Source organism: Poecilia formosa, unplaced genomic scaffold (assembly GCF_000485575.1).
Source record: "Poecilia formosa unplaced genomic scaffold, Poecilia_formosa-5.1.2 Scaffold201, whole genome shotgun sequence".
NCBI lineage: Eukaryota > Metazoa > Chordata > Actinopteri > Cyprinodontiformes > Poeciliidae > Poecilia > Poecilia formosa.
The window spans coordinates 6,165-23,732 of record NW_006800140.1 but is presented as its reverse complement, the minus strand read 5'-3'; the positions used below and the strand labels follow the sequence as shown (position 1 = coordinate 23,732).

The 17,568-nt window shown below is 37.6% G+C and overlaps 3 protein-coding genes across 4 annotated transcripts in view; 1 reads left to right on the top strand and 2 right to left on the bottom strand.

The window, feature by feature from the left end:
• Nucleotides 1-4,270, bottom strand: part of tm9sf3 (transmembrane 9 superfamily member 3) — a 13,997-nt gene extending 9,727 nt beyond the window's left edge. The window contains exons 1-3 of one of the 2 annotated variants that reach the window (XM_016679078.1): nt 4,204-4,270; nt 1,524-1,719; nt 1,294-1,416 (exon numbers count right to left, since the gene is read on the bottom strand). In XM_016679078.1, coding sequence (XP_016534564.1) covers nt 1,294-1,416; nt 1,524-1,689 — 289 coding nt within the window. In that variant the 5' untranslated portion in view covers nt 1,690-1,719; nt 4,204-4,270. Of the gene's footprint in view, nt 1-1,293; nt 1,417-1,523; nt 1,720-4,047 lie in introns of both variants that reach the window. The other variant, XM_007566904.2, reaches the window with a different exon arrangement.
• Nucleotides 4,271-8,772: 4,502 nt separating this feature from the next.
• LOC103148227 (sialic acid-binding Ig-like lectin 13) lies at nt 8,773-14,220 on the bottom strand. The gene is made up of 11 exons (XM_007566902.2): nt 14,181-14,220; nt 13,834-13,888; nt 13,425-13,555; nt 12,721-12,817; nt 12,178-12,561; nt 10,927-11,229; nt 10,603-10,857; nt 10,464-10,499; nt 10,221-10,305; nt 9,093-9,136; nt 8,773-8,948 (listed from the first exon to the last, which is right to left on the bottom strand). Exons 4-11 carry the CDS (start codon nt 12,812-12,814, stop codon nt 8,914-8,916), a joined length of 1,236 nt encoding a protein of 411 aa, XP_007566964.1. The 5' UTR covers nt 12,815-12,817; nt 13,425-13,555; nt 13,834-13,888; nt 14,181-14,220; the 3' UTR covers nt 8,773-8,913.
• A 2,148-nt stretch (nt 14,221-16,368) lies between these two features.
• LOC103148226 (gastrula zinc finger protein XlCGF57.1-like) overlaps nt 16,369-17,568 on the top strand; it is a 6,171-nt gene continuing 4,971 nt past the window's right edge. The window contains exon 1 of the mRNA XM_007566901.2: nt 16,369-16,519. Coding sequence (XP_007566963.1) covers nt 16,517-16,519 — 3 coding nt within the window. The 5' untranslated portion in view covers nt 16,369-16,516. The remainder of the gene's footprint in view (nt 16,520-17,568) is intronic.

Below are 17,568 nucleotides of genomic sequence, written 5' to 3'. Positions count from 1 at the left end.
TATTTTTTTTTTCAAAATTTATTGACATTTATTGATAGTCTTACTGAAATAATAGAGAAAACATGAAACAACCCTGACAATACAGATAGTTTTGGGAGATTTTAAACATAAATTGAAATTTATCGGGGCAATTGAAAATCTAAATTTATCACGATAAATGACAGGATAAATGCCCATCCCTACCAGAACCTTCTGCTCCAAGGCAACAGAGCACCATATATATTTATTTACTATTATTCTGCTTTCTGGTATACAGTTAGTACAAAAAATTGCCAAAAATGTTAGCTTTAGTAATTCAGTTTTTTTATATTGCACCAATTCACCACAAATATTTACAAAAATGCTGGGAAGCTAAAGTATCACTTTCTGTACTACTTTCAGAAGCAAAGTAACAATTCTGCTTCTGTGCAGAAACTGTTAGTTTGCTTTTAGTAAGAGAATCATTAAGAAGGTACAAGAAATACTTTTATGCTACAAATAATGAACATTTAGAATCAAATGTAGCAGCCAGTGTCTTTCCCATCCACATAATAGCCCGGTTTGAACGCAATAAAATTGATAACACTGTCAAGTGTTTCTCCAAGGTCATAAAGTAATAAAGTCGAGATCTGCTGTGTTTGAGCTTGTGCATACAGTTCACCGTCATGCTTGCTGGAAAGTCGATGACTCAGTGCAATCGACTCAGTGCAACCCAAAGTGAATTTTATTAAGTTATCTTAAAACTTCAATCCAACTGAATCCATGTGTTTGGATTGTTGGCATGTTTCAGGATATAAATGTAAGATGTTTGATCTAAATATCTAAGCATCTCAGAAGTGATGAATCACGTTTTAACCCCTTAAATGCAGCCGAGTAAATATCAGAGCCTCACCCACTGCATGCAACATCCGCATGCAGACGGGTGGATGTTTAATCAGCCGGAGGAGTGGTGACCACAATTGCGAAAAACAAAACAAAAAAAAAAAAAACGTGACTACAAGTTTAGCGTGAAGAGGAAGAGACCTAAGAAGTGCCTTTGACATCCCTCTAATAGTACAGGTTGTGTGACATCAAAGCTCTTTTGCACAGGTGAATACACTAACGGTAAGTTGCTGTGGATCGTTTGCATCCTAAATCCGTTTTAAGGTAAATGAAGTAGTAATGAATGAGTAAACAGCACAGTCATGTAGCTTCATTCCCAGAACTGGGTTGATCCCTTTGACTTTTTGGTGGGAAAAACATAGCAATATTTAAAAATCCCAAAACTTTTCAGCATCAACCAAAACCCCAGAGGTTGAAAGTAGCGTCACTTACCCCAGATGGGCAGGTCATCGATGTACATCTGATACCAGTAGTGGTTCTTTATAGCGTAAACAAAGGCATCCTGTTTGGGTTTGTCCAAGTCAATTGAACAGTATGTGTTCTGCATGACTTCCTCTGCAGAGATAATGGGAAAAAACATTTTCAATTAGGTGCCAAAAAATGTGAAACATACATACATTAACAGTTTTACTCGTGCGTTTGGGCCAAACAAAGCAGAAAACCTTTAAACTTGATGTCCAGGCCACTGAACTCCAGCTCCACCCCCTGCAGAGCCTCTCCGAGGGTTTCATGGTAATGACTGATGGTCTTCTTGGAACCCGCGCAAAAGGGCAAAGAGAAATACTTGTACGTCTCCTGTCGATTGTGGTAAGGCCCCACTGTGTTCATCCATAAAACAACCTCCTCCTTATCTGTGTACTACGAAGGGAAAATAAAGGGATTTATTCAGAGCAGTTCAAGAATGCTGCACCTGTTCTGCAAGTCCATCAGGTTTCTGAATATACAGTCTTGAGCCATGATTAGCTTTAGGTACAGTTTCATATCAGTGGCAACTCAGCAGACTGTGATAATGAGGTTTAAATAAAAAAGGGAAACCATTAAAGCGTAAAGTATGCATCAGTCCGTTACTGACATCAAGGCATGACGAGGTTTTCAAAAGTGTTTCAAAATTGCACAAAAGTGAAATCTTTTTATTGCGATGCCAACCTGATAGATCTGTCACAATAACAAATTTTGCTGAACAATAAATTGCCCCAGAAGTTATTGCAATAAACAATAATGTTGTTGTTTTGAGACTATTTTCAAGTAATATAATGCAAAGGTTATGATAATACAAGAACGCATTCTCAAAGGTCAATAAACTGTAATGAACATTTAACACTAGAACTGGAAGACATTTTAAATATCCAAAATAAATAAAACAACAAATAAAATTAATTATGAAGTCTCTATAAACAAAACTATCCTTCAAAAAAAGGTTTAGTTGTGACCCAAACACCAGACTGAAGATTTTTATGATCCAGTTTATGGTAGAAAGATAGAAAGAAAATGATAAATCATGCAAATGTAAATTATTGAGTTTGTTTTAATTTATCATGCAATTAATTGATTTATTGCAACAAGCTTACAATCTGTTTCTCCATACACTGCAGATCAGCTGGCTGAAAGAAGGCTACTATACTTTTCCTTTGCTTACAGGAAAGGTTAATTTGGTTGTTTGGAAAAAATGATGGTGTGGAAACTAAAATAGTTGGCTGCACTGACTGCCAACATTATCCAAGCAGATAGCCCAACTAATTAACCCTTTATTACTACCTTGGTTTACTGATGTTAACATAAAAAGAGCATATATTCTGCATAAGAATGCACTTAAACTATTGAATGTTGTGAGTTCTTTTTAGCTTAAATTATGTACCAAGATAACAATAAATGTCATGTATTTATCTTTATCTTTTTATAAGAAAGATAAACAATGTTTATTATTATTTTTCCAGAAGTAGGACTTGGTATGTCATTAAAAGTGAGTTGCTGATGCCTCCAAAACTAAACCCCTTTTATTTGCTGTTGACAGTTATAGAGCTAATATTTTCAAATGCAAATTTAACACACAAAAATTAGCATTCATTTATTTTTATTTTTCTCAATACCTACTAGCAAAACAGACAAAGTTAATAGCTAAACTATGTTAAATTTACCTGAAGATGAGAATAAATCTTCAAACCACCCAAATTTTCTAGAATCTCTTTTCTCAAATATTAGCCCAGGTCAGGTTCATATTCCATCCAAAACGGAAAAATAATTTATAGATCCATTTCAAGGTTTAAAAAGGTTTCATTTCAAAATGAATCTAAGCAGAATGTTTTTTTATTTTAATTACTCGTTTTTAATTATGTAAATATCTTATTCTACAGTAACGAACATAACATTTGGACTCAAAGTAGGATTATTACATGTCAATTAACTTAAGGTTCCCCCCTACTCTAGTAGAAATACAAAACGTTCATTTAAATATCGTGATATTTTTTACTCTGTATTGATTCTAAAACAGATGCCCATTGTATTCAAATTTGAATGCAAACTAATGAAAATGTACCAGTTATCACATTCAGGTACACCTGTGTTACTCAAGAAAGCGATATGCCGTGGCTGTGTTTGCTTACGTTGAAGGAAGTGAACTTCCACGTTGTATTAGTCTACTCATCCGACTGCTTTCATACCTACACCAGGTTTTTTTTTAATATTCAGACTGATCAATGAATCCAAGACCTGCTCAACACTTCGAGATAGTATCCGACTGCAATCAAACGAATAACAGAGTAAATACCAACAGGCCTCAACGTTTCCCATGTGTTCCAGCTTAGCCTATTTACGGTTCTACTTTTGTTTTAAGGCTAAATGTAGTTTAAATTTGCTCAACTGACTAATGGAAGCCCCTTGGTGCTGTAAGAACAGATTCCACCGGTGCTAAAGGAAAGCTAGTATGGAGCCGTTGTGAAAAGCTAACAGTTAGCATGAGCGGTTAGGCCGATTAAGGGTTGAATGTTCGCTGGCTAACTGAATGCTTATCTGTTCAATAGCACAGCAAGTATCGATTTATCACTCAACAGACTAAAGTTGTACACCCTGGTATGTATGCGATCATGTTTCTTGAACCGCAGCTAGCAGCTTACCCACAGCATAAACGTCCATTATTTTTCAACGCTCCCCCCCTCTTTCTCAGTCGGCCTCATTTAAACGTCGTCTTACCGTGTGCTCATGCTCGTCCGCGTCAACAGGTAATAAAGAGCCCACTACTGCAAGGAACGCCGCCACTGCCAACTTCCACCGGGAAGAACCCATTATTTTTTGGTGAAAGTATGCAGAAAGATTGGGGTTGTTAGCAACGCTGGGCTAATATCCCACCTTCTTCCTGGTTGTATGACAGAGGCAGTTTTCAGGGATGCTCTCTGTACGCTCTCACCGAACCTACGCTGGATTGGTCGAGAGGAGTCACGTGGTGCTCGGTGTCCAATCAGCGTAGAAAGCGATGGCTCCAGCGGTGGTTGGAGGAACTCTGTCGGCGCATCTTCCGCAGGCTTCAGCCACGTCATCCCGACTGCCAAGACCAGAGCTTCACCTTTGACGACCCGACCACGCGTGGACGGTGCGGGGTTTTATCATAAAATAACACTTTTAAATTGTTCTCAATGGCCTAAAGCTGGCACCCTGTTTGCTATTCTTAAATTGGCATATTTATGGAGTATACCTAAAAGTACGGAAGAGGATTAGGGCCATTGAAAATAATTTTATTCTGACTTTAATCACAGAATGTTGGTATTAAAGTCAGAATATTGAGGAAGAAAGTAATCATTCTGAGATTAAGGTTAAAAACCTGAGATTAAAATCTGAATCTTGAGATTAAAGTCAGAATTCTAACTTTAATTTCAAAATTAAATTAATCTAAAAAATAATCTCAAAATTATTTTTTTTCTCAGAATAGAACTAATGAGAATTTTCATTTATCTGTTCCAAACATCTGTTCAGGAATTGGCTGGGGTTTGTTGGAAATATTAATTATGCTGGTTTTAATTATGTTTAATCTTAGCTAGTGTTGAAATATTAAATTGATTTTTGGTTGTTTTGAGTAGGCCTCAATTTAGACTCATGGTTTAATAATATAACTAATGTAGAGCTTTAGTAGAACACAGACAGGTAGGTAAGCTATACTGCTATTGTCATGTTCACAAACACTGGGTTTGTGTCAACATTAAATACATTGGATAACATTATTTAAGTGACAGAACTGAAGTGGAAGCTTAGGAGTTATAGCATTGGAATAATTTATATACACCAGGGCCGTGCAGAGACTTTTGGAGGGGCAGGGGCTCAAAGTTAAAAAGGGGCACATTTAAAAACAAGACCTTAAAACAATTGTTAAAATTCACAATGATACTTTGTTTGACTGCAAAAGAGGAAAATTTTATATCATTTTTATGTTAAATTTGTGGCAACCAGAAACTACCATTAATTAGACCCGTTTTAAAATATTTTTTTAAAATTTCTCTTTCATTTCAGATTTTGACTTTTAGATTGTGTTTAATTATTGAACTTTTTATTTCTTTTGCATCTTTATTAAAAATTAGTTGTTTTTTTTTAATTATTAGGATTTTATTATTTGATTGTTGTATTATGCGACTTCTTTTTCATTATTTTTGAGTATAGCTCTTTGGTCTTGGAGTTAGAGTTCACTAGAACTAAATCAGGAACAGTAACTCCAGAGCTGCAGAGTTTAGATGCTGCATGTTTGTTTCTGATGTAAAATAAAGACAAAAACTGAATAAATAAATTACTTCTAGTGTTTCTCTTCATGTGATTTAAAACTCATGTCACGTTTTTAGACTCAGTTCAGGGAAAATATCAACTGAACAAACTAAACCATGAATGTAAAGACGATCAGACAGGAAATGTTTCTTTTTTATTCATTTATTGATTTATTTTTCATTTCTGAGGCAGAGAAAGCTCCATTAGGGAGGTCAAGGTCAGGTGAGAAAAAAAAAAAAAAACTATTAATTTATCCTAATTCTACAAACTACAAACTGATGAAGATACAACTATAAAATTACATCTGAGAGGAAATCTGATGAGAATTTTATTTCATGATAGTTTATATTTAAGCCCAGTTGTTAGTTTTATCCAATCTATGTATTCACACACATTCATAAATGTAGATGGTATCAGAAATGCAAAGCATGTTCCACATTCAGCAATCACACCATAAATCATGCCATTGATTTATGGCAATGGCATAAATCAATGCCATTGCCATAATCATGCTGAAGCAATCAAGCTTCAGCATGATTGCTGAATCGCTCTGTAGAAAAATTTATATCAATATATTTATTTATGTTGTAAAACGGAAAGGTTCTAATCCCTGCAGAGAGATATTGATGAAACAAACTTACATGACGACGTCCTTGTCTGGTTCTTCAGTAAGGAATGCACTGCCACATGTCGGGTCCAAGTGGGTATCCTAAACAACATTCATGTTGACACCCTGAAGATGTGTTGGAATAGGAGCTTCGGGTACTGTAGACAAACATGAGAATCATAAACATGTTCTTCACTCGACCTTGTCTGTAGAGACGGAAACAAAGATTTTACTGTCATAACTTCAATATTTCTCTCACGTTGCTCATAACTGGGGTTGGTTGTCGTCGCTGCCTCTCCTGCCAGCTGAACTGCACAGTCTCTAAAACACAAGAATAAAATGTAAAAATACAAGATAATAATGTAGAAAATGAATTGTGATGGAGAACAATGAAAGAACGAAAAATAAATCCATGGAGTGTCACAGGAGTATCCACTTCCAGTCCTCAGTGACGGTGTCCTACGTCCTTTACGTGTGTCACTGGTCCAACATATCTGAGCTAAATGGGTTCCGTTTCTGCTGGTGGCCTGATTACCTGACTCAGGTGTGCTGAAGCAGAGGCAGCAGGACTGGAGACAGAAAACCTGAAGTCATGTTTTTCAGAGACAGACTTACATTTTAAGACGATTATTACAACTTGGTAGCCGAGAAGGTGGGACGTCTGTTATTGGCCTCCGAAGCTTCAGCATGATGTCATGCTCCTGGCCCTGGTCCGTATAAATCACAGGATTGTATCAGATTACCTGGTTCTACTGTTTAGCTCTCCATGGATGAACTTTAAACATTGCTACATTAATCCTGCAGAAAGATAAGATTATCATGAACACACAGAGAATAAGATCATCTGCAGATAAAACTGTCATAACGTTTCCTTCCTACCACCAGTGAGCTGCAGTCAGGACCCACTCAGGGTGGATCAGAGATCCTCCACACAGGGACGTTGGAATTGCTGCCCTTAATCCGAACATGATAAAGACGCTTCCTTTCATCACAGTTTATATGCAAAGAAGTTTCAGTCTGAAACAGAATCAGAGGGAAGTTTGAGAGTCACAGAATGGAGCATCCTCCCTGGGACCAGTGGAAGTGTCTCCAGTGTGTCCAGCGTGTCCAACTCACCCAGCAGAACCTTCAGCAGAACCGTTGCTGCTCCAGCTTCCTGTGAATGTCTGCAGTCCTGCAGCAGCTTTTAAACTCTGTACACAACTTCCTGCTGGACAGGAAGCCACCAATCACAGGACGGAGACTGATCTGTCCAATCACAGGACGGCCACTGATCTGTCCAATCAGAGGACGGGCACTGATCTGTCCAATCAGAGGACGGGCACTGATCTGTCCAATCAGAGGACGGGCACTGATCTGTCCAATCACAGGACGGGCACTGATCTGTCCAATCACAGGACAGACACTGATCTGTCCAATCACAGGACAGACACTGATCTGTCCAATCACAGGACGGAGACTGATCTGTCCAATCAGAGGACGGAGACTGATCTGTCCAATCACAGGACGGGCACTGATCTGTCCAATCACAGGACAGACACTGATCTGTCCAATCACAGGACAGACACTTATCTGTCCAATCACAGGACGGACACTGATCTGTCCAATCACAGGACAGACACTGATCTGTCCAATCACAGGACAGACACTGATCTGTCCAATCACAGGACAGACACTGATCTGTCCAATCACAGGACAGACACTTATCTGTCCAATCACAGGACGGACACTGATCTGCATTGTCATCTGTACACAGAGGAACTTTAACAACTCATCATTCTAAAGAAACTTGAAAAAAGTTATTGTTCCTTTGACAGATTATTTCACTAATAAAATATTTCCCCCTCTTATAACTTAAATAATCAGCCAATGAAATAAGAAATTTTTCATCAATATTGACTTAAAACAAGCAGCTCCTATATTTTGCTCCCTGATTAATCACAACACAATCTGGTGCAGGCCCAATGCTGTGTCCAGGTGTAATTTAAGCAGCACAGTGTAGTCAGTGTCAGCATCATCAGTGGTCATTCATATCCAGTTTGGTGCAAATCTGATGACATGCGATTTACAGCCAACCATATGCAAACCTGCAACAGACTGGCGACCTGTCCAGGGTGACCCCGCCTCTCCCCTGGAACGTTAGCTGGAGAGGCACCAGTAACCCTCCCGACCCCAGTAGGGACAAGGGTGTACAGAAAATGGATGGATGGATGGATGGAAACGGTGAGGAATTGACATTTTCCCTCTGGCTCCACCCACATACTCTTAGGTCTTAGCATCATGTTGTTTTGTCGTCATCAGACACGGGTTTAAATCTGTATCAATCAAAATTTAAAAGAAGACATCCAGATTGTTTTACAAAGATCTTCCTTTAAATTCCATGGTTACTATACAGCAAACTCAAATGTTTTAGGCATAAAGATCCAAAACAGCTATTAGTATTGCAAAGAAATGCAAATTTTTTTGGTTGCGATAGCTTGGAGCTTCCAATAATTTAACAATTAGCAATAAAATCCCACTAAATGGATTTTTCAGGTTCTCTCATATGAAGCAAACACCCGACAGTCAGAGAGGCCAATGTTTATTCACTTGCTCAGCTGCGTTTTGACCTGGAGACTGATTGTGTGTAGGTCGTGTCCTGTGACTGCCTGCTGCTACGCATGGAGGTCGGTTTTATCCAGGAGTTTAGATCCTCATATCGAACATCACTTCTTCTGACTCGCATTTTGAGACCGTTGTCCTTAGTGGTGTGAGTATGTGGGAAATTAGAAGGGAAAACAAAAATATAAAATACTCATGAATACTAACTGGTGACTTAAAGAGCATATTGATGAATTATTTGTTCATGAATATTGTCTATAATGAGAACTGCATAGTACCACACCTTTTTGGGGCATTTCTGGAGATAGATGTACGACCTTAAGAAACCTGGAAGAAATTTTAGAGTGGTCAGAATAATTGTTGCAGTTTATGATAGGAGACAAGAACCAGCTCCTGCATTAGGAGTGAGAGGCTCAGTGGGCTACAGACTTTTTTGGAGCCCAAATTACAAAAATATTTTTACACTTAAAAATTTCAAGTACTACATCTAGAAAGTATTTACAGCAATCCATTCTTTTCTTTCTCTGCAAATGGTATTACATGAATCTCTTACCTCAAAATTCTACACACACGTTTGCCATTGTGACAATGCCGAAGAAAATGCAAATTAATCACATTTAAAGTATTCACAGCCTTTGCTTAATAGCACGACCACCAGATGGCGCTCATTGGTCGCCATCTCCAAAAGCAGGTAAAACAGGATTTATGCACAAATGTTTCTGATTTTAGGAGAATCTAAACAGGGCAGGATGTTTAGAGAAGCAACAGTTGGAAATAATTTGTTGTTTTATATTATCTATATATTCTTACAGCCTTGAGGAAGCAGACAGGACCCAGCCTTTACTTTCTCTGCTTCCAAGTAAGAAGTCAGTTTTTCTTCTTTCTTCCAATAAAGGATTGAGCTAGTTTTTTATTCATTCTTGTGATTACAAAATGGAGAACGATACATTTTGATGACACCCAGGGTAAACGAAAAGGCTCTGTGACATGCGTCAGTATTCCTACAATATAAATCAGCATTTTAATTTGACCAGGAAAAAAAATCCAACCGACACAGTTTTGGACACATATGGCTGAATTGTGCGAAAATGCCAGCTATGCCTGACATCTTACTATAAAACCGGTGGGGAGCAAATGCTGATTCAGTCCCACTTTGCTGCAGTTATTTTCAAGGTGTGAATTTTTTAAATCTATTCCTGGGTCCTCTCAATAGTTTTTATTGGATTTTGAAATGTTGATTAAGGGGGGGAAATAGATGAGGGGTGGGCAAGGTGGGTTTTTTGTTTGTTTTAGTATAAAACAAACAATAATGTTAATAATGTTGTATTTGTGTGCAGAGTTTTTAGGAAAGAGATTAATTGCAGTGCTGGGAATAGTTTATGGATACACAAACTCACATTCTCATACTCACCACATGAGGATTTTGATGAAGGAGCCAACCAAAATAACGAATAATGCTGACACAAGTGAAGTCTTAACTGGAGTACTCACGATTACTGGGAATATAAGATGTGGAAAAAAAGACATGCAATATATTTTTAGAGTTCATATATTTCATAGCCATCACTTTATAGCCACAAACTTATAAAACAAAGTAGAGCATGACTAGAAAAATTGAGGGGACAGAAAATTCTTCAGTGAAATAGCAGAGTACCTCTTCTTTTATAAGGACCCTCATGCTGAATGTTCCCTGAGAGGAAAAACAAACAAAGGCTGAATCAATCAGACTGTTTAAATCTGCTTTTACTGCAGTATTCAGGCACACTAACCACCTTCCATGTTTCTCCGATTACCTTTTCGCTGACCAGCCAGATGAACCTCTGGAGATGTCTGATTACCAAGATCGTTGGTGGCCACACAGTAATAAATCCCCTCCTTGGTGATATTGAGTCCATATATGTCTCCGTCGGCTACTTCCATGGTTCCATTTGTGCTGTTCCTGAACCAAGTGAAGAAGCTGACGGGAGGATTGGCTGTGCTGGAACACGTCAGGTTCACCCAACCATCTTCTGACAAACTGATGGAAGCTGAAGTGTTTTTGGGAGCATCTGTGGAAAATGTGACACACGTTCAGTTTACTGATGAGAACTAGCTGATGTTCTGACCGGGTCACTTACAGGAAACACTGAGGGTCACTTCTGCCTTTGCGACCTTGTATTTTCCTCCATCCACAGGATATCTGACGAAGCAGGTGATGTTGAATCCATCATGTGTGTCTGACAGTGTGATGTTCTTCTGGATTTTATCTGTAAACGTTCCGTCTGTGTTCTTTTCCGTCAGTCTGCGGTGGTCTGGTTCCAGGTTCCAGGTGAGTTCAGGAGGCGATTGTGGACAGGGAGTGAGAGCTGAGCACGTTATAATGACAGAGTTCATCTCCTTCAAGTCACCTGAGATTTCAATCCTGGGTCTCCAAGCAGAATCTGTGCTTTCACATCACACACACACATTTCACAAAGTGAGATACAGCAGATTTACTCGACATGTGGAGCATAAAAAGATGGAGGATGATGAAAAATGAAGAACACATTTAAAAATTAAGTGGGTAAAATGTTCAGTTTGTGTTGACAAACTGCTGCCTTTAACTCTGGACTCTGATCCTGTTAATGATCCTACAGCAGATGTTTAACTTTTCATTATATATGTTGAGCATATAACTGCACAATTTAACATTTTGAAAATAAATGTGCTTAATGGAAACACAACAATTTAAAATAAATAAACTCTCATTTTTCGATAAAAAGCTTTTGGGCTAAGATGAGGTGGATTGTTTGACCATATCAAAATTTGATTATTTCATACAATGGTGTATAAGGGCTGTTATAGGCAGAAAGAGAAGAAGTAAATTTCAGTGAAAAAACTCAGAACTTTTTAAATTAATCTCAAACATCTTCCTGAAGAAACGTGTACATTTCTGAGTTTCAAAAGGCGACCCCTTTTTTTAAATTACGAAACTCAGAAAATTTTAAAAAGTCAAAGAGTTTTAATTTTCAAAAATCAAAAGAAATGTCCAAGTTTGATATTAATCTGAAAATGTTTTGTGGTGGAAATTTATTTCCTTCTACAATAGCTCTAATACGAAGTTGTAATTTCACAAAACTGCAGTGGAAGCAGTTTTTTCGCACCACATGATCAACATTGTTGCCGCGGCACCAGCCGCAGAAGATGATGGCGCGGCAAGATTTTTAATGAAATATCGCGCGAACAAACTTATTCACGTTTGATTTAAATGCAATTTCTTGTTCAATAAAAACACTGCAGAATATTGACCAAATTTTGCGCATATTTGTAATGGAAACTCCTTAAGACTTAGTAATGGAGTTCGTTGGTTTACACCAAAAATGCTTCATAATTAAACAAAATGGTCTCACCTCTAATGTTTACGTTCACCGGCTTACAAAGAGCGCTTATTTTGAACGGGCCGTTCTCAATCCTGAAGTAGTATTTGTCCTCTTGCTCTGAGTTTATCTTAGAAAACACAGTGGTGCAGTTCTTCTCCCGCAGGTTTCCAGTAATGTTCATGTCATATTTGTTTTTCAGCTGACTGCTGTTGTAAACCACGTTTTTCGGACTGTTGAGAATCGGGGCTCCAGGTTTTAACCAAACTCCAAATGTTTTTCTCCGAGGATTGAACTTGTGCTGTGGTTTCACTGTAAAGCTACAAGGGATTTGCAAACAGGCTCCACTCAGTGCCTCGATCTCTCTCGGTGCAGTAAAGATGAAGCCTTTGTCCTCTTCACATCCAGTCGGTCTTCCTGTAAAAGCGACGTAAATATGAGGACAAGGTGGAGCAAAATGCGCCTGAAGAAAAACTTCCCGATCCAGAAACTCCATCAGAGCTGAAAGTCTCTTTAAAGAAGAACAGGATCCATTACTTGAGGCTCTAGTTCAATGTGAAAAAACAAACAGCTCACCTGAAAGAAAGGAGACACTCAGTAACAAGTTGACTGTCAGCACTGTCAGCATGTCGTCAGACAGGGCGGCCATCACACATCTACGACCCTCCATCAGCTCAGAGACGAGATGAAGGAAAAGTTAGAGTTCAGCTTAAATAACGGCCGATAATTAATTCAAATATCAAATTACATCAGCGAGATACAGCAGAGTCCTAGAGCCAAAAACAGGAGTAAATTTCCACCACAACTGAGATTAATCTTAGAAATTTTTTAGGAAAATTTTGGAAATTTCTGAGTTTCAAAAGTCAAAAACATTTGACTTTTGGAAATTTTGTTTGAAAAGATTTCAACTTTTTAAACCATTATTTTCACCAGAAAGTTTTTGAGATCAATCTAGAAATTTGAGGTTTTTTTGTAAAATTTCTTTGACATTTCAAACCCAGACATGATTATTAATTACTTATTTTTATTTTTTTTTAAAAACATTGTTTTAGATTTTTTTTTGGAAGAAAATTCACTTTTTTCTTGTACCTACAACGGCGCTAATAGACCATCATAGATAAATGTCACATTTAAATTTCCTAACTAAAACGTATTGAAAAAGAAAAAGAAAAACATAAAAGTTCTGGCATTAAACAATAAATTAACAAACTTAGTAGAATAATAATTAGTCTTACAAGGCTGTTATCTTCATCTGCTCATCAGCAAACCAAACTCACAACTACTCTTGTTAAAGAGCTTCACTTCCTGCCTGGTTTGTTCAAATCAGGAAGTCATTGTTCTGTCGGACCTTGAGTTTGTGTCTCCCGTCCAGCAGACTGACTTCACAACATTACGGCTCACAGTATTTATTCTGACAAGAGAAAATTAAAATGGGTGGTTAGCATCAGTTCAGCAGCTTCTGCCCTGGAGTTACAAACAGAAACACAACTGAATGTGATCGTAATGTATTTGACATAAATGTAAATCATTAATCCACATAACTAATCTTATCTTTAACATAAACATCAATTACTATATATCTTTTTTTGTACAGGAAATATAATCACACATATAACACACATCTAAGAGTCAAAGACCATCACACAAATTGTAACTTAAACATTATTTGCATCAAAAATTAAAACATACCTAACAAGAGAAAAAGTGAAATTGGTGGTTAAGGTCAGTCCAGCAGCTTCTGCCCCTACACAATAAATAGAAATACAATCAATAACCCCAGACAGTTCCTACTGCAGGTCAATGGTTAAATGAACAGTTAGCAGGTAGCGGGCGTAAAATTAAACACAGCTTAAAATCCACAACATTAATTATGAAAACAGTTAAAAACTGTTCCATAATTAACAGTTTCCAAACTGTTAATTATGGCAAACATGGCAAAACTAAAAATGAAGCCCTGTATCTAATTAAATCTGTCTAAAATATATGTTAAAATGTAATATTTGTAAGGAAAACACAGAGCTGGTCCTAATACATACCACAGCTGGAGAAGGCAACAGAAAAGGGGGACGAGCTGACAGTTGGTGGTTGCTAATGGTAACCAGCAATCTTGAGCAAAACATAACATAACCATAAATGTCAGGAGAAAATAGCTTTTTAACGAACCAAAATTAATTTGAACCAATTTGGACAAACTCCACTTCTATAATAATATAGAAATAAAACCCAGTTACACTTTCCACTCCTGGACTTGTCAAAATTGCAAAATAAACAGGATGCAATAATAAAACATATAAAACATATATAATGTACAGCTTCTTCTTCTTCATCTTCTTCTTCTTTTACAATGTGCAGTTTCATTTCCAGCTGTTGCAAAAGATGACAAGTGTATGACATGTCATCTATTAAGGATTTAAAAAAGGAAGTAAATGTCCGCCAAATAATTATGAACATTTTTACATTAGCCTCCTAAATTATCTAGAAAAAAAAGGAAATTTATGAGTTTCAAAAAGCAAATATTTTCAACTTTTTGGGTTTCAAATGTCGAAAATGGTGCAGCTCAAGTCCCAGAATGTCACCGTATGTTTTTTAACTGTCTCATTTTTGCATCTTAAAATAATTGTTGCTGGGCCTCAGTAGATATGAGCTTTTCACAGTATTAAAGTTCATTTTATACATTTTAAAACATCAGAATTTAGGAAACAAATTTGACCACAGGACTTTTTTTTTTTTTTTACATCAGCAATGATTATTATCTCTGTGTTTGGAGCTTTTAATTAGAAATGAACATGGATCTATTGCAAAAACAACACACAGTTAAATAAACTCCAAACACACATGAAATAAAATCTTAAAACAAGAAAAATATAACCGGGGGAATATATGAGAGGCCCCATGGGCCAAAATTAACAAACTCTCTTACACGTACTATCAAACTGTCTCACAGTCAAACTCTCTTACACTCACAGTCAAACTCTCTTACACTCACAGTCAAACTCTCTTACACTCACAGTCAAACTCTTACACATACTGTCAAACTCTCTTACATGTACTATCAAACTCTCTCACATTTGCTATCAAACTCTCTTACATTCACAGTCAAACTCCAACATTCACAGTCAAACTTACATTCACAGTCAAACTCTCTTACATTCACAGTCAAACTCTCTTACATGTACTATTAAACTCTCTTACACGTACGATCAAACTCTCTTAAACTCTCTTGCATTCACAGTCAAACTCTCTTACATGTACTATTAAACTCTCTTACACGTACNTAAACTCTCTTACACGTACGATCAAACTCTCTTAAACTCTCTTGCATTCACAGTCAAACTCTCTTACATGTACTATTAAACTCTCTTACACGTACTATCAAACTCTCTTACATTCACAGTCAAACTCTCTTACATTCACAGTCAAACTCTCTTACATTCACAGTCAAACTCTCTTACATGTACTATTAAACTCTCTTACACGTACGATCAAACTCTCTCACATTCACTATCAAACTCTCTTACATTCACAGTCAAACTCTCTTACATGTACTATTAAACTCTCTTACACATACTATCAAACTCTCTTACACATACTATTAAACTCTCTTACACGTACTATCAAACTCTCTCACATTCACTATCAAACTCTTACATTCACAGTCAAACTCTTACACGATTGCAACGGAAGTTAACTTAAAATTTCAGTTTCTGATTGGACTCCAGGCAGGAGTAGGTGGGTTTTCACGGACAGAAAAATAGCTGAGCGGCAGCGACTAACAGAGGCAACTAATATTTTAAATGACATCGTTAGCGCTCCTACAGAAATGTCAGCATTATCAGAAGTGTTTAGAAGCCGACAGCCAGCATCGGAAACCCCATCTATCAGTGGGATAAAGCTAGCCGTCTCTTCGGAAATGGCAGTAAAGCCAGCCTGCACTCGATTTTAATGTGCACGACAACACAAGTTATGGCGCTCTCTTTTCAAAATAAAAGCACATCTCCAGTTTATGTTTGATTCACACATCAAGTTTCTCTCCGGCGGCTATAAAAGGCTAAAGCTTTGTGTTAATTAACTTCCGTTGCAATCAAACTCTGTCAGAGAGTTTGATAGTACATGTAAGAGAGTTTGTAAGTTTTGGCCAATGGGGCCTCTCATAAAAATGGATGGATGGACAATTAAAATATAGAATCCAGTGGGTAAAGGCTATGTAGTTACACAATGGTGTACGGTAGGTGGCGGTATGCACCTCTGAAGTTGTTTGCAATCTCCAAGAAGAAGAAGGAGAACAAGAGAAACTGTCCTGTTAGTCGAGGCATTCATAAATTTCTGCCTTGTCTTCGCTCGAAAGACATGAAAGATATATAAGACAACGAAAATGGTAAGAATATTTTCTTCTGTTTTCTCAGGTTGACTTTTCTCAGAACGTGAATCGGAAACAGCTGATATTTTAACTTTCTAAATTTTGCGCACTCTTTTTGAATATAAAGTTAATACCGATTTTTGACTAAAAGGGTTTATTATATCGCCTGTTTGTCAAAAACAACTTTAAAAATAACGACGATGGTGTTGGTTACTATTAAATAAACCTTGAAACATCTGTAGTAAGGTAGCTGCGTTTATTTGTGTTGGAAAGTAGCAGTTATGTTAGCAACGCAGACGTTCACAAAGGATCGATGTGTCGATGCCTGATTAATAATAATGCCAATGTAACAAAACCATTTGCAAAATGCGGTTCTATTTCCAATTTAAGGAATATGTTTATGTTGTCTCGGATGATAATTTTATTTCACATCTCTGAAAATCAGCATTCAGTGCCGCCGTCAACCGTAACCAGTTACAGGTTAATTCTCGTTCACATCCAAGTATAACAGACTTTAATGTTGAAGTTCATTCATTTTTGTCTCTGTGCGCCACCCAGGTTCGTTAACTAGTTCCATAAACATGGTTATTTAATCTGCAGCATGTGCGTGTTAGCAGATAAAAGAGAGAAAAACATAGAATCCATAACAGTAACAGCAGGGGTCAAACTAGTTTTAAAGTCTTGGGAGTACTATGACAAAAGTATATAAATCCCCTTCTCACCCACCGCGAGTGGTCTCTCTTTCATCCTCTGAGCTCGGGTCCTCTACCAGAGGCATGGGAGCTTGAGGGTTCTCCTCCAGTATCTTGGCTGTGCCTAGAACTGCACATTTCTGAACTGAGATGTCTGACGTTGTTCCTGGGATCTGTTTGAGCCACTGCTCCAGTTTGGGGGTGACTGACCCAAGGGCCCCGAAGACCACAGGCACCACTGTGGTCTTCACCTTCCAGGCCTTCTCCAGTTCCTCTCTGAGGCCCTGGTATTTTTACATCCACCACAACGGCTTTCCTCTGTTCTTTATCCACCACCACAATGTCCGGTTGGTTCGCCATTACCATCTTGTCTGT